The sequence below is a fragment of the Sarcophilus harrisii genome, chromosome 4 (assembly GCF_902635505.1).
Source record: "Sarcophilus harrisii chromosome 4, mSarHar1.11, whole genome shotgun sequence".
Taxonomy (NCBI): domain Eukaryota; kingdom Metazoa; phylum Chordata; class Mammalia; order Dasyuromorphia; family Dasyuridae; genus Sarcophilus; species Sarcophilus harrisii.
In genome coordinates this window covers 68,363,961-68,379,563 of record NC_045429.1, presented here as the reverse complement: position 1 = coordinate 68,379,563, position 15,603 = coordinate 68,363,961, and the positions used below count along the sequence as shown (strand labels likewise).

The following is a 15,603-nucleotide window of genomic DNA, read 5'->3' as shown; positions in this document are numbered from 1 at the left end:
AGGAATAAAACAGATTAGTTCAGCTCCCAGTTTTGCCTACTGATCAAGTACAGGAGAATGATATCATCAAGAAAATCAAGATCTTGTTCAAAGACACTCTTCTAAAGTAGACGGACTCCTGAGGTCCAATGACATTGCGTTTCTCATGTCTAGACTTTTGTCAAGCCAACTGAGGAGTTGTTTAACAACAGTAAGAGAGCTACTCAAAAATTAGAATGGGATGCCGCAGTCCCCAGCCTTCAAGCACAGGATCACTGAAGTGATTGAACACATGTTGGATTTCTGTAGGGGAAATGCTTATTCTGGTGGAAATGATCTATGTGACCTCTGAGGTACTTTTCAACTCAAAAGATGGATGTGATGTATTTAAAAGCATCTGAATATATTTTCATCATTCATATGAATGAGTTTTTGCTTACTGACCAATTGAATGTTATTCCATTAGAGCCGATAATTCAAATTCAGAATCAACAACATATACTAAATATCTACTTAGGTAAATACAACACTGTGCTAGGTACTAGGATTAAAAGATTTTTTTTTTAAATGACACAGTGCTTGCCCACAAGGAGATTAAAATCTGTTGGGTGTGGTAAAGGAAGTAAGATACACAGCTAAATAGGTCAGGGCTAAAAGGGAGAATCAAGATAAAAAAGTGCTCTAGGAAAATGTGAGGAAGGAGAGATAATTTTCAACTAGAGGTTAATATCAGGGATGATGTCACAGAAAAAAATAGTAGGAGATGAGCCTAAAAGGAAGATGAGGATCCTGAAAAACAAAGATAAAGTAGGAAAACATTCAAAGCCCTAAGGGAAATCTAAACAAATGCAAGTTGACAAAAGTGCTGTTCTAGTCCAGCACTACTACAGAAGCCAGTCTGGCTAGCTGTGGCAAGTGCATGAGGGAAGTAACAGAAAATACAAATAGGAAGATTGGTTAAAAATGAGAGTTAAAAGATATATTCAGGACAATTCACGCTTAAAGAAAAAAAAGGAGGGGGCACTACAATAATCTGTGGAAATCATTTCCATTGAAGCTTCATGTTTCTACTGAATATTCCTAGTTGCACTGAAATTGGGATACAATTAATCGGAAGGATTCACCTTCAGGGATAACTACATAATTTTACCTTAGTGTTTTAAATAGTGATATTTGTTTTGGTTGTAAAAATAGCTTAGTAGTATTTGTAAACATTCATCTGTGAAGTAAGGGTATTAGAGCAAATGATCTCTGGGGGCTTATCAGCTTTACTACAAAACAAATGAATTTTATGATAGCACTTGAGAAAGAGCCACCTACCTTTCAATGCTCAGTAGTCATAAGATGGCAAATTTAGAAAAAAATGACACTAGTTCAACTCTAAGCTGGGCTTCATACCAAAGAACAGTTTCTTTTAAAGAAAGAAAAAACCCCAAGCCTCTCCCCTTTTGTGACTCATTGCGAAATTAAGCTGTTACAAGATAAGAATCGAAACTAGTGTGCTGAGCAGCACAGCTTCCCCAATGAAAGCAGATTCACCTCAATGCAAGGCAGTCTGGCATAATACAAAGAATCACAGATTTAAAACTGGGAAGAGATCAAAGAAGTCAACTGGTTCAAAACTCCTGTTCAAATCATGAATCTTGTATCGAAATCACAAACAAGTAGCTTTCCAATCTCTTACTGAGGCCAAGAAGAAACTCAATTACTTTTTGAGACAATCCTATCAAAAAGTCAAATTGGACTCACTTCTGGGAAATTTTTATGTGGAAAAAACTGTAACTTCTACCCATTGATCCAAGTCCTTTTTGTCAGGGCAGTTAGCAGAGGAAGCCTGGCTCCTCCTCTGAATGCCAGCCTTTCAAATATATGAGACCTCTCTGTACTGTGATGCAATGTGGTGGTGGGGGGAGCTGGATTGTCATCTGAGCTCTGTCAGGTACCACCTAACTGACCTCAAACAGGTGACCACCTAACTGACCTCAAACAGGTGACTTCCCCTCTTCATCTGTAAAGCAAGAATGTTGGACTACACCCCAAATCTATGATCATCTGCCCCACCTCCCCAGCTCTAAGATTTTCTCTTCTTCAGCTTAAACATGTCCCAAGTTCCTTAAACAAACCCAAATGGCAGTTTCTAATTCCTTCATTATCCTGCTTGTTCTCTTTTCCTCTGGATGTGTCTCAATTTGCCAAAAACTCTCCTGTCTCCCGAATAGGCCACAGTATTTCAAATGGGATCTGCCTAGAAAGGCCACATAAGAACCATTACCTCCCTTGCTCTGGACATTAAGCTTCTTTTAATGTGGCAGTAAATCATATGCACTTTTTTGCTAGATTATAGCCTACATTAGCAGATGCCTATTGTTTTCTAGCCATGTAATTTACCCCTCTCCTCCTCAAAACTGTGAATCTGAAAGAAGTCAAAACAAATGAAAAATATTTTTTAGGAATCCATGAGTTGTTTAATAAACAAATTTGCTATCTTATAATTGCCTTTTTTTTTTGTAAATCTGAAACCACAACTAACAGTTCAGAATGCTGTTGTAATAGAGGATATATTATTTTTGGTACAGTAAGCCCTCAAACCTCATTTATATTCTTAGAATCACAAATCAGAAATTCCACAAAGAACAAATTAAAAAGTCACCAACCTGTTTCCTTCATTTTAGTATTTCCATTTGTCCCAAAAGAGGAGTAATCTGCAACAAAGAACAAAAAAATGATGAAAACAAATCACATACTGCCTGCCACCCATTAAGAAGCAAGAAGCAGTGTTCTAAAAATCAAAAATGGAAGAATTAATACATAATTTAAAAAGAAAAAAAAAAAAAAAAAAAAGGAGGGAGGACATAGAGGAAGAAATCCCCTGGAAAGGAGAGTAAAGTACCTCTTCAATTCATCTGATATTATTACAGTCATGTATCTTTTAGGTATTAGTCAATATGCTAATATTAAGACTACGTAGAGAGGAATCTTACAAGGAATGTGTTATTTCAGCCCCTCCTGATGGAAAAGCAACGAGTAGCCAATACAATTATTTAAAAAGCTTTGGTCATAAAATAAGTATAAGCAAAAGCATATATATACCTGATTACATAAGAAAATTTTATGGTTCTAAGACAAAATCTTTTGGGTTTTTTTTTTTAATTATCAAGAAAATTAAAAGACATGAAAAAGTTTTTCTTAATCTTAAAATCACCATGGTAATCAATTGAACTATAAAAATACATAGAAAATAAGCTCTTACCAGATCCGGAACTTTTTATAGGTGGTCTATGAAGGTCAGGTAAAATTGCAGTATCCTCATTAGCTACTAGTATGGAAGAAAATACATTTAAGTGATTAGAAATCATAAATATACTACACATATACATATACTAATTTTCTCTCCTTCTAACCAATTCTAAACTTGTCACCCATCAAAGAATAATTTAATGTCAAAAGATCTGTGATTTAATACTGTTTCAACCTTTGGTAGATCCCTTCCCATTCTTCTCCCTTCCTTCCTTTAAAATCCAATCAATCTGCAGGGCCCCTTCTGGAGATGAGTTGCCCTGGCTTTTGCTATGTTGGCCATGCCATGCTGGCCATGCCATGCTATGCTATACACAACAGACAACAGGCAGTGTCTTTGCTGTCCTATGCTCAAAGCTAGCCAATTTTTGCCCTTTGTGAGTATCTGACATTTCTACACTATGATGAAAAATCAAAGCTGGGGCAACAGTGAATGAGCAATATGACATTCATAAAGGGAAACACTGAATAAGTCCTAAATTTTCCTCAACACACACACAAAAAAAATAAATCCCAAAATATATAACTTGATTTAAAATTGATCTCATTATGTTTGTCATTATCTGTTTTATAAATTATCTTTGGAAATTTTAAATTCAAATTTGGTTTCCAACTACCCACCAGCACATTCTTTTTCTACTTGATTAGCCTGAATTTACTTAAGAAATGCAAATTAACTTTATTAAAAATTTAATATTAAGTTAGGAAAAACAGCATTACAAAAGTAATTTGCTTAAAAAATAAAAATAAAAACAGTGCTGCCCCTGGACAATGTATTCTCAAACCAACATAATATTTCTTTTAGTTTAGCTAATGCTCTACATTAATCATTAGCATTTTAGAAACTTATCAAGCACCTTTTTTTGCTAGATGCTATCCTTAAAGTGCTACTCCAGCACTACATTGAGGTAGGTGGTTGCAGGAGTGAGATGCAAGACCTGGAATCAGGAAGACCACAGGCAAATCCAGTTTCCAGCACTTACTAGTTGTATGATCCTGGTGGAGTCACCAGACTTCTTTCTGTCTACCTCAGTTTCCTTAAATCTGAATGGGCACAATAATAACGCCCTCCCCTCCTAGGATTGCTTATATAATGGCTGGCACATAGGAGGTGCTTAATAAATGCTTGTTTCTTTCCTTCCTTCATGATGGCACAGAGATGATTTAGGTTTCTAGTGGGCCAGTGGAATACAAGTCCCCCTAAGTACTATCAATCTGCAATGGCTTTGCGTGTAGGCTCAATGATTATTATTATCAATGACCAGTTCAGGTCAATTTGATGAGATTCACTACGAAACTAGCTTCAGGGTGATGAGTTCTTTGCCTTTGGCAACTCTGGCAAGACTTTCTAAGAAAATAGGCTCTGTACTTATTATATCACACTTCCCTAGCTCTACAGCACAGATAATGGCATTGATGATGCATCATTTAAAAACATATATATTCTTTACATATTAAAGCAAAACTATTCAATTAAGCAACAATAATTCATAAGTTACTTTATGCCTTTCCTATGACAGGTGCTGCAGCTACAAAGGGTTTTGAGAAAGGGCATGAGCCCTGGACAGGGGATCTGATACATCCATAAGTAAACAAAAAGTAGCATATGACTGGAGGACAGGAGGGAGCTAGGATGGAATGCTTTCAACTCCATACCAGCATGGCTCCATGCGAGGCTCTTTCTTCAGAAGGCACTCTACATTCTAGACAATGTCCTCGCATGGGCTGCTCGGGGGCCAGAAGGGACTCCCACCTCTCTAAGGCCTCACAGAATCCTTGGCCTCCTCTCAGGCTCAGGTCACACCAAGTCTTGGCCGTTTTCTCTCCCCTCACCTCTTCAAATTACCTTTTATTTCCCTATCTTCAGATAAGAGAATAGGAGAACAAGGCCAGAGACCTCAAGCTGAAAGAGACTATCTAGTCCAACACCTGGTGGTTATGTACAAAAGGCAAACTCTGGCATGGCAGGGTTTATTTGCTTCTTATCTCTGTGTCACCAGCACCTAGCACAGGGCTTCACATGCAGTCATCTGTGGCACAGAAAGGAGGGAGCAGCACCTGAGTAGAGCTCTGAAGGAAGACTTTCTTCAGCAGGCAAAGGAGTAAAATTCAGGCATCAGAAGGGTGAGAGTAGGCTCCACAGATGCAGGGAGGTGGGAGGACACAGAGCAAGGCAGAGGAAAAGTTCCTAAGTTCCCCCTGGATATGTGGAGGAGACTTGTGTAAAATTCTATAAAGGCACCTCAGGCCCAGACTGGAGAGGACTGAAGGATTCAAGCACTGTCTAGCTAATGATTCTCCGGAATACTTATTTAGCCCTAACCTCTCCACTGGGCTTCAGTCTTCTACCTCCAACTGGAATCATCAAAATACCTTAAATTCAACACGTCTAAAACAGAACTTCCTTCCTAAGCTCTTCCTCCCTAAATTTCCCTGCTACTGTTGAGGGGGCCACCATCCTCCCCAGTCCCCCAGACTTGGAAGCCAGTATCCTCTTTGATCCTAACTTTCCCACCAACCCTCCTCTCCATCCCATAGTATATCTGTTGTCAAGTTCAGCTATTTCGACCTTTGTAAATTCTGACATTACTAACCATGCTGGTGCGGGCCCTTATCACCTCAAGCCAGATCTCCTGAGGTAGCATCTTTCAGTTCAGTTCAGTTCCACCTCCACTCAGTGGTCAAACGGATCTTCCTAAAACACTATCATGTCCCTGGCTCAGTGCCTCCCTGCCAACTTTGGCTTTCAAAGCCCTACCTAATCTGGTCTTTCCCCTGCTTTCTAATCCTCTGTACCCTCCCCCACATGGCCTCTGACCCAGTGGCCCTCCTTGCACAAGGCTCTCCATCCCCTGGCTACAGGGGTTTTTTCTGACAGTCTCCCATGCCTGGCTCTCCCTTCTCACCTCCCCTTCCTGGCTCCCTTCAAATCCCAGGTAAATTCCAGTCTTCCACAGGAAGCCTTTCCCCAGGCCCTCTTTGTCTTAAAGTGCCTTCTTTCTGTTGATAAGTGCCAGCCGGTCCTGCCCATGGCTTGTATGCGGTTGTTTCCATGTTGTCTCCTTCATTAGGCTGTGATCTCCTTGAAGGCAGGGACTTAATTTTTGTCTTCCTTTCATCCCCAGCACTTAGTACAGTGCCTGGGCACACAGCAGGTACTTAATACATTTCTGCTGGCTGTCAAGAGTTGCCTTGTCCTTCTCACTGGCAATAGGGATCATTAGGGTCAGATTGGTGCATTAGAAGGATTCTGGTAGCTGGGTTAAAATGTAGGCCAGGGAGGCTCTTCTACTGATCCAGTGGAGAGGAGGTGAAGGCCTGAAGTGGACTGATCTGTGGCCACATGAAGAGGGAAGCACAAATGTGCGATGCTGCCAAGGTGGAATCAAAAGGCCAAAATGGATTTCACTTCATTCTTCCCAGGGCTTTTAACCTAGCAGTCAACAGCCTTTTTTAGTTCTTATTTCAGTTCTTTCAGCCTGGGCCTCAGAGTTCCGGCAGTAATTCTGAAAGGAAGCCTCTACTTCTGAAGATGAGTGGAAGCTGACTTGGGGCTTCTCCTGGTTAGTGACCACTCTCCTCCTAGCTTACTGGGCAGTTTTCCCTATTACTCCCCCCATCTCCCTTTTTAGGAACCATTTTTAGGTCCAATTAAATCAAGGTAGGCCCTGTTCTGCTTTCTCCTTTCAGAGCTATTTCAGTTACATCCCCTCCAATCCACAGCTATCAATTCAACAAATTTACTTAAAAGAGTGGCTGGTGCGTGTGGTTGCTGTGCACCGTGCTGAGGAATGATTTACAGGCGCAATATACAGGTCTCTCTCCTGTGGAGCTGACAAGAGGATGGGGAGAAGTTGTGAACATTAGCAGCATTAGCAAAGGCCTCATTAGGGAATTCCCTAATGAGGGAGAGGATGACAAAGGAGATAGCTGCTTTGGCCAAAGCAGAAATCTGGTTAAGGAAAGAGGGAGGACTCCAACCTCAGAATGGCATTCCCCGCCCTACGCTTGATTTCAGTCAGTCCTCAGAGTGGTTTTACTATGGTGACCAGTGATGGAAAACCTAATTTCCACAGAACTGAGATACTCTCGGTAGCTTTCCTGTAGAGGCTCTCCAAATGCTTCACTAGAAATTCAAGGCCTGGTTGAGGGGAAAGCAGCATGAGACAGTGAAAGCACTCTGGAGCCTGGGTTCAGATGCAATCTTATACCGATTCCCTCTATGACACTAGGCAAAGTACTTGATCTTCTGGGACCTCAATTTCCTCATCTGTAAAATGGTCTCTAACTAAATGATGTTCTGAGGTTCTTGCTAGTTAATCTATTCTCCTCTGATCTGAGATTCCTGGGAATTTCAGGAGTGGGTTCAGCCTCTGTCACTCTATCCATTTTAAATCCATCTCATTTCCTACTCCATGACAACTCTATGAATGATGCCTTTCCCTATGAGTAACAGCTCCTAAAGGGCAGGGGCAATTTTTACTAATTTGTATTTGTTTCCCCAGGAACTAGGCACAGTTCCTAGATCCCATTAAGCACTTAATAAGTTTTTTTATTCATTTGTTCATTCTTCTAAAGTGGGGGTTAGTAACTTCTTTTGTGGCTCAGACTTTTCAGAGTAACTTTTTTAAAATGTATGATGTGAAACAAATAGGATGACAAAGGAAATCAATTATGCTGAAATACAGTTATTAAAATATTAAAATATTTTTTTAAAAAAATACTCCAGGTTTAAGTGATAATACAAACACATAAGTATCATTTTGGGCAAAGTCTGGTAACCAATTTGGCTTCAGCTAGCTAGTGAATTTTTGAAGTATGCATAACATTAGTAATATAATAAAGTGGCATGCTCTAAAGCACCCTATAAATCATCTCATTTCATTCTTATAACAACTCTGTGTGGCAGGCAATACAAGCACCATTATTCTCACTTTATATATGAAAAACTGGGGTTTGCAGAGGCAATCTTCACAGGACCTCCACCGGAAGAATGTTAGATGGCATCTACTCCCATTTAATTTGAATGAGAAGCCTCTCAAACTCATGACAAGTGGTCATTCCATCTTTGTCTGCTAATTTCCAATTTGGGCAGAGAGGGAGAGTAGAGGGAGGTACAGATGAAGGCGAGCCAATGATCCCACGTTTAGGGAACTATCACTATTAATAGCCCTCATGCTGAGTAAATGAATGGCAGAGGACCAAGATCTGGACCCAAACTTCTGAATTCCAAGTCTATTGTTAATCTCTAACTAGTCACCCTTATGTATCAAACATTCTTCCCCCTTTCTTTTTCTCTTCTCCCCTACTCTCTCTACCCTTTTTTCAAAGGGGTACTGATTTTTTCAAACATCTTTTGTACTTACTGAATTGCTTTTTTCCTCCTTGTCCTTAATTTAAAAACTAATAGATACAGCTAGGTGGCAGGCCCTGTCCTGAGTTCAAATCCAGCCTCATATACTTGACCCTTACTAGCTGTTTTACCCTAAATGCCTTGTACCCTACCCTCTCAAAATTATTGGGTAGAATATTTTATTTTTTTCTAATCAGAAAAAAAAATCAAATTAAGCTTCTTTATGTATGAGAGGATTGAAACTGAGGGTCTCTCTATGGTCTCATGTGCTCTTGAGATTTTTTTTCTTGTAGATCATTTGCTCCAAGTAATAAAGAATAATATCATGTAATAGTCTTTTAAGAAGATTAATCTGGTAGCATTTGGGAGATTGTATTAATGTAGAATTGAAGAGATAAAAACTTAAAGGTAGGTAGCAGATGAAATGAATTAGAATTCTAAGGAAGAAATATTAGGTTTGTTGACTATAAAGGAGGATTTGATGGTATATGGAGGGAAAAGTGGAAGGATTCTATTAGTACTTAAGTTTTTTGAGCCTAGGTGAAACTTAACATAATGCATTTGGCTTGGAATATGTAGAATTTGAGTTGTAAATAACAACAACAATAATAAGCATTTTTATAGTTTGCAAAGTACTTTATACAAAATAAATCATTTGATCTTCATAACAATCTCAGGAAGTAGGTACTATTATTATTTCCATTTTACATGGCCATAACTGTGCTACCAAAGTAAAAATGCTTGTATACTTTTAAGGATAAGTAATAGAACTCATAGTAGGGCTTCAATATGCAAAATTAGCTCAATAAGTAATTCAATTTTAAAGTTTGGGGGAAATAAAAAGCTATTAACATTCAAGCTCATATAAAAAATGTTTGATAAAATACACTAATAACTAGAAAGCCATAAAAATGTATAAATCTTATCAAGTCCTACTCAGATATTCTGTAATAAGAGTTGATTTTGGATTTTCATCAAAAGCTACACTAAGGCAATACAAAGTTTAGGCTCTATTAATCTAGAAAGCTATTAGGTACAAGATGCTAATGAATTATGGCTACTGCCCACGGATCATCAGAGTGGCTTACCACCGAAAGACTAACAATTAGGTGATGAATATTTTTAGTCACAGCAAGCCACAAAAACAGAGAAGGATTACAATCTGCTTTAGTGGATAGAGGTCCCACAAAAAAAGGAAAAAAGGTAATGGAATACAAGTATGTACATTAACTCTGAATCTCCAAATTATTTTGTTACACTGAATTTTGCTATATTAAGTGGGTCACATGTTAGGAATTGAAATTCTAAAGATTTTTCCACTGTTATGATAGAGGCATTGCAGTGGATAAAGCTTAGGACTTGGGAGTCAGGAAGACGTGAGTTTAAATCCCTGCCTGACACTTACTAGTTGTGTAACCTTGGGCAAATCAATTGATGCCTGTCTCAGTTTCCTCATCTGTAAAATTGGGATGAAAGCAGTTACCTCTCAGTATTGTGAGGATGACATAATAATTATAAAACCTTCTGTAAACCTTAAAGCAATATATATATATATATATATATATATGTATTGTGCTAGCCATTCTTCTTTTTAGCTGATGTAGGAAATGACTTCTGCTGTTGATAATATAATGCGGTTACACTGAATAAAGCAGCGTCTTTCAAGAGATAAGACCATGTGTATCACCATCATGCTATGCTTTATTGCCAGTCATTGATCCTTACTGGGTATACGGCACAACAGTAGTTATTCTAGTTCTTCACACTTATAATAATAATTTACAACTGATATTTATATAATGCTTTAAGATTTACAAAGTGCTTTACATGTAGATATTAACACATTTGGTCATATTTGAAAAGAGAATTTTGTTTTCCTGTAATCATTCAGCAAAACTACCCACTGGGACAACATTAACAATTTACAGTTTTACTAACTAGTCTTCTCTATTTTGAAGGACTTCTTAAGCTGATTCCATTATAGGCTAAACTTAAAATCACACAGATTTTATCAAATTCTGCTAATAAAACTAGATGAAGGATTTTATTTTTTAAAAGGAGGGAAGGGGAAGTTAATCAGCAAATAGCTCTGAGATGCTTTAACTCAACAAACATAAATTGGCTTTCTTTTATTACCTTACCCACTTCTCCTGTATCATCTCATTGCAGCTAAAATCCTTCATTCTCTGTCTAGTTCATTAATGACTACATCCCAATAGGATGATTTTTGTTGGTATTATCAGGAAGCAGGAAAAATATTTTGCATTAACAACAAAATAACATACAGTACTATAATACTGAGTACTATTACAGTACTAAATGCAGTCAGACTTCATCCGGAATCCAGTTTTCTGGATGCTATAGTTCAGGAAGGACACTTAAGCTTGAGAACAGAAAGATTACATATTCTGAAAAATCAACTTTAAGAGACTTGATATGCAGTCAGATGGCAAAGAATAGCAAATGACAACAAGAAAAGCAGACTTTTCTTACCTGGTATCTCTTGTACTCTCTTGACTGATTTCTTTGAGACTGTCTGGCTTATGATGGTTTGGGAAGATGGTTCATCCTCTAAAGAACAAAACATATTAACAGTTAAAATTGAGCACATGTGTACGGGAAGAAAAATTAATTCATTCAGCTCAAGTGCCTAATCTCCTTGGGCTGAAAGCATTCATTGCTTTCTCAACATTTTTTAAAACAAAATTTCATTCTACCTTTCTCTATTCATATTCTACTTTGTATCATACTTATTTGTTATATTCTCATTTTCCTCCTTGGGGAGAAAAACTGTATCCCAAGCTTTTAAATGCCATTCACATAGTAGTTGTTGAATAAATAACTTAAATATAATATCTTTTGCACATATTTAAGTTTTAAACCTTTAAATGTGAATGTTTTAAAGCTATTTCTCTTAATGTCTTCTACAAGGCCATAAGCTATAAGATTTTATTCACTTATATTCTTTTTAGCATCTAGTGCAGTACTTTGCACACAATATAGGCAATTAATAAATTTAACTGCATTAAGGTTAAAAAAAAAACTTGGATGTACAAAGTCAGAAATAGTGCAAGTAGTTATGAAGACATATGAAAGTGGTCAGAAAGAGAAAATATTTCTATATCTATTCAGGTTTACTAGAAAAGTATGCAGAAGTGGTATTAAAGAAGTGAAACCAGTATTTCCCTTTGGGGCCTTCTACTGTGTGGACAAGATGAGAAAAGGATAGGCTTTCATCTTCACTGAAGGACTATACACTCAAGTTGATGAGATGAAAAATCCACTAAAAAGTAGAGAACATAGTACTTCTTTTAACTTTTCTCATTTAGTGATCATCAATTGAACACTCATTATGTGCATTGTTATTGAGGGTAGGATACAGAAAAAAATATCAAGACCCCCCAATCTACCCCTCAGGAGTATTTATCTTGCTATACACAGACACAGACACACAGACACACACACACACCCCAAACTATTTTAGAGAAAATATACAAAATATACAATAAGGGAACAAAATCTGGGTGAGTGTGAAATATAAAATCAACAAGTCTTCAAATGTCATCAAATGCCACAAATGGAAATAATATAACTAGCATAGAACCCCTTTAACAGATAAGGCTATAGAGAATGGCTGTAGGAGTTTGATTATCATAGAACTGGGGAAAGAGGGAGCTATTTCCTCTAGCAGTGAAGGAAGCCTTCTACCTTCTGGGTAACTTTCAGTATAAGACAGTTGGCTGAAGTAATGAGGGGCCAAATAACTTCCAGAATCACAAAGTCATCTTATGTCGGGAGTCAGGACTTGAATCTGGATTTCCTGGCTTCAAAATCAGCTGGATAGACATCACTTTGCCTTTTATGATACACATAGGATGTACACAGACACACACATATATAACACACTTATTTTCATTTTACTTATGATGAACTTGAAATTGAGGTCTAGGGATTCCATTAGGTTGTGAACTCCTTGAGGGCAGGAACTATTTTTTGACTCTCACACAGTAGGCTTGCTTGATACACAGTAGGCACTTAATAAATGTTTAATAATTGAGAGGTTAAAAGACAACAAAATGATCTCCATAAAGCATAGGTTATTCCCCTACTCAATAAACTTCAGTGGCTCCCTACTACCTTCATGATCAAATATAAATTCCTTTGGCTTTTAAAGCCCTTTATAACTGGCACCCCTTATCGTCTTTGAAAAGTCTTGTGCTCAAGATCAGGCAACACTAACTCTCCTTTTATTTCTTGCACACAACTTCTCTCTATGCCTTTTCATCAGCTATTCCACGTTCCTAGAATGCTTTCTCCTTTTTGCTTCTTTCGAGATTCCAGATTCCAATCCCTTCTTCTGCAAGTTGTCTTTGCAACCGGCCCCAACAATACAGCGACTTTTCCGAGATGACCTCCAATGTATCCTACTTCTAACATATACTTTTATCTTGCAAAGGGCTAGCTGTTTGCATGTTTGTTCCCGCCAATTAAAACGTGAGATCCTGGATGATGGGGAGTTTATCCCTGGCACTAAGCACAGTGGCCGGCATACCGTCAGCGCACCATTAATGCTCTTACTCTGTAAAACTCCAAACTCCTGGGTCTGTCGGACCTCCCGAGTGACTCACATCCCTCGCATGACATTTTGCCTATGAGTCAGTGACAACCTCCCACCTCCCACCCACCCCCATCCCCCCCCTTGGGGTAATTTCCAGCCTCCACTACACCTGAATGACCGATCCCAGGTGGAGCCGTCTCCTCCCCACACAGGCGCTCGCTGCAGTGCCCGACACAGACTTAGCAGATGTTTCCTGGCTCGAATTCACCTTGTGTCGGGTTTCTTCATAACCAGAGCGGGTTCTCAGCTTTTCTTCTTGGCTACGGCGATCCTCTTTTCCCTTCCCCCTGCCCCCCAAACTCGCTTACCAAGGAGATCTCTGAGAGGGGGGAGACTCAGTTTGCTGCCTCCAGTGGCACTGGACGCTCCATCCTCCAGCGCGCGCACCTCATCTCAGCCTCCGGACTTACTTCTACGGTCCAGCTCAAACCCCTCCCCCCTTAGTGTTAATACCTCCCCCCTGAGGATCACCGCCCCGGCCCCCCATCACTTCTGCGAGCCTTATTTATGCACGGTTGTCCCCGCCAGACACAGCTTCTCCAACGCGGGCGCGCTTTTGGCCGCCTTTGATTGCCCAGAGCTCGCGCGGCGCCCGGCATACAGTAGGAGCTTAATAAGTGCTTCCTAAGCTCTCCCGAGGATCAGGGCTCGGCGCTCCCCACCAAGCACGGGGGTTACCCGCCTCTCCTCTCTTTCTTTCTCGGCAGGGGGAGGGATGACTGGGAGCATCCGGGGACCCCTTCTCGAGGAGCCTCGGCGAGGTGGGGGCCGCCGAAGGGACAGTTCCGTCCTTGCCCCCCCCCCCCCCTTCCTCTCCCTGCTGGGACGGCCCGCGCCCCCCGGAGACCCGGCGCTCATTGACCGCCCCCCATCAGTTTCCTCCGCCGCCGCCGCCGTCTGGCCTCCCATCCCCCGGGGGGGCCCCGCGGGGCGCGGAGCAGCGCCGGCCCGAGGCGGGAAACATCCCTCCCGCCCAGGCGCGCGCGCCGCCCGGCCCGTTACCTCGGCGGCGGCGACCGGCGCGGCTGCCCTCACCTTCGGAGGACTGCAGGTCCCGCAGCCCTCTCCTCGTGGTGGCCGGCGAGGGCGGCTGCGGGGCCCGGGCCTCCAGCGGCTGCAGCCGGGTCGTCCTCCTCGTATTCATCTCCGCCGGGGCAGAGCGCGAGGGGCGCGCTTGCGGCCGCGACCGAAGGTAGTAATAGGCTCTCTCTTCCACTTCCTCCCTCTCGGGCACAAGGCGGAACTCTAGCGTCGCGGTCCGTTTTTCCCCCGGAGCACTTCCCCCGGACGCCGGCGGCTCGAAGTCGCCATACACTTGGGGCGGGAGCTCCGAGAACCTCACTTCCCGTCTGCGACTACGCCGAGCTGAGGGGCTTCCGTACGCGGGGGCGTTCCTCCCGCCGCCATCTTGGAGGGCGGGCAGCCGTCTCCCTCGCCGCAGGGGGGCCCTGGGGGTGACGTGCGCCGCCCACCCCTCGAGCCCGGGCTCGGCGCGCCAGCCCTCGCCTGCCATGGCCCGCGGGCCTGGGCTGGCGCCAGCGCGGCCTGAGGAGGGGCGCCTCTTCGGAGCGGCGGTGGCGACTTCGCGGCCGTCAGGGAGGCAGTTGCGAGTCGCCGGGGCCTGTAGGGCCGCCGCTTCTGCCGCTGCCGCTGCCGCGCTGTCCGGCCGCCTCTGGGCCCATGGTAGCTCGGAGGGGTTGTGAGACGGGCAGTGCCGGGCTCGGTCAGCTGCTGCTGGGTGGACGTCATCCCCGCCCTACTGGCCTCGGGCCCGGAGGAGGAGGAGAAGGAGCGGCCGGCCCTTCTCGGGGGAGCGCGTCACGGGGCGGCGGGCAGGAGCGCGGCCGGGAGCTGCTGTGGCGCAGCAGTGCTCATCGGGCCGCCGCCGGGCCCTGCCCCTGCCGCGGGGACGCCCGCCAGACCTTGGGCCGACAAAGTCCAACCCGCAGCCGTCGCTTAGATCCATTTCCTTAAACCCCACCTAGGCGAACCGCTGCTTTTCAGCGGGTGCCCTCCCGAAGCTTAAGTGCCCACTCTGACCACCCTACTCGTTGCTGTCCCGCGCCTGACAGTTCAGAGTCGGCCGCAGGGCCTTCACGTTTTTTCACTTGAGTAATGTTTTTGTAGGAGAGAAAAAAAATGCTTGTTTACTGAAAAAACAAAAACAAAAACCGCCAAGCGGAAACGTACCCACGTTATTTCCAGTCACTTGAAGGCAAAACTACTGTTTTTGAAGAAGTTGAGAAATCTACACACAGAATGACCCAGTCACTTTCCAAAAGCAGAATTTGAGTAACGCGAGAAATAACAAGAAAGTTTATCAATTAACCATGTACTAACACTAACATGATTTCGG

At 42.1% G+C, this 15,603-nt stretch overlaps 1 protein-coding gene across 3 annotated transcripts in view; it reads right to left on the bottom strand.

Moving 5' to 3' along the window:
* Positions 1–14,774, bottom strand: part of TOR1AIP1 (torsin 1A interacting protein 1) — a 35,611-nt gene extending 20,837 nt beyond the window's left edge. Inside the window, exons 1-4 of one of the 3 annotated variants that reach the window (XM_031936970.1) lie at positions 14,250–14,774; positions 11,123–11,200; positions 3,230–3,295; positions 2,634–2,681 (exon numbers count right to left, since the gene is read on the bottom strand). In XM_031936970.1, coding sequence (XP_031792830.1) covers positions 2,634–2,681; positions 3,230–3,295; positions 11,123–11,200; positions 14,250–14,760 — 703 coding nt within the window. In that variant the 5' untranslated portion in view covers positions 14,761–14,774. The remainder of the gene's footprint in view (positions 1–2,633; positions 2,682–3,229; positions 3,296–11,122; positions 11,201–14,249) is intronic. The other 2 variants (XM_031936971.1, XM_031936972.1) reach the window with 2 other exon arrangements.
* Between the last annotated feature and the right edge of the window lie 829 nt (positions 14,775–15,603).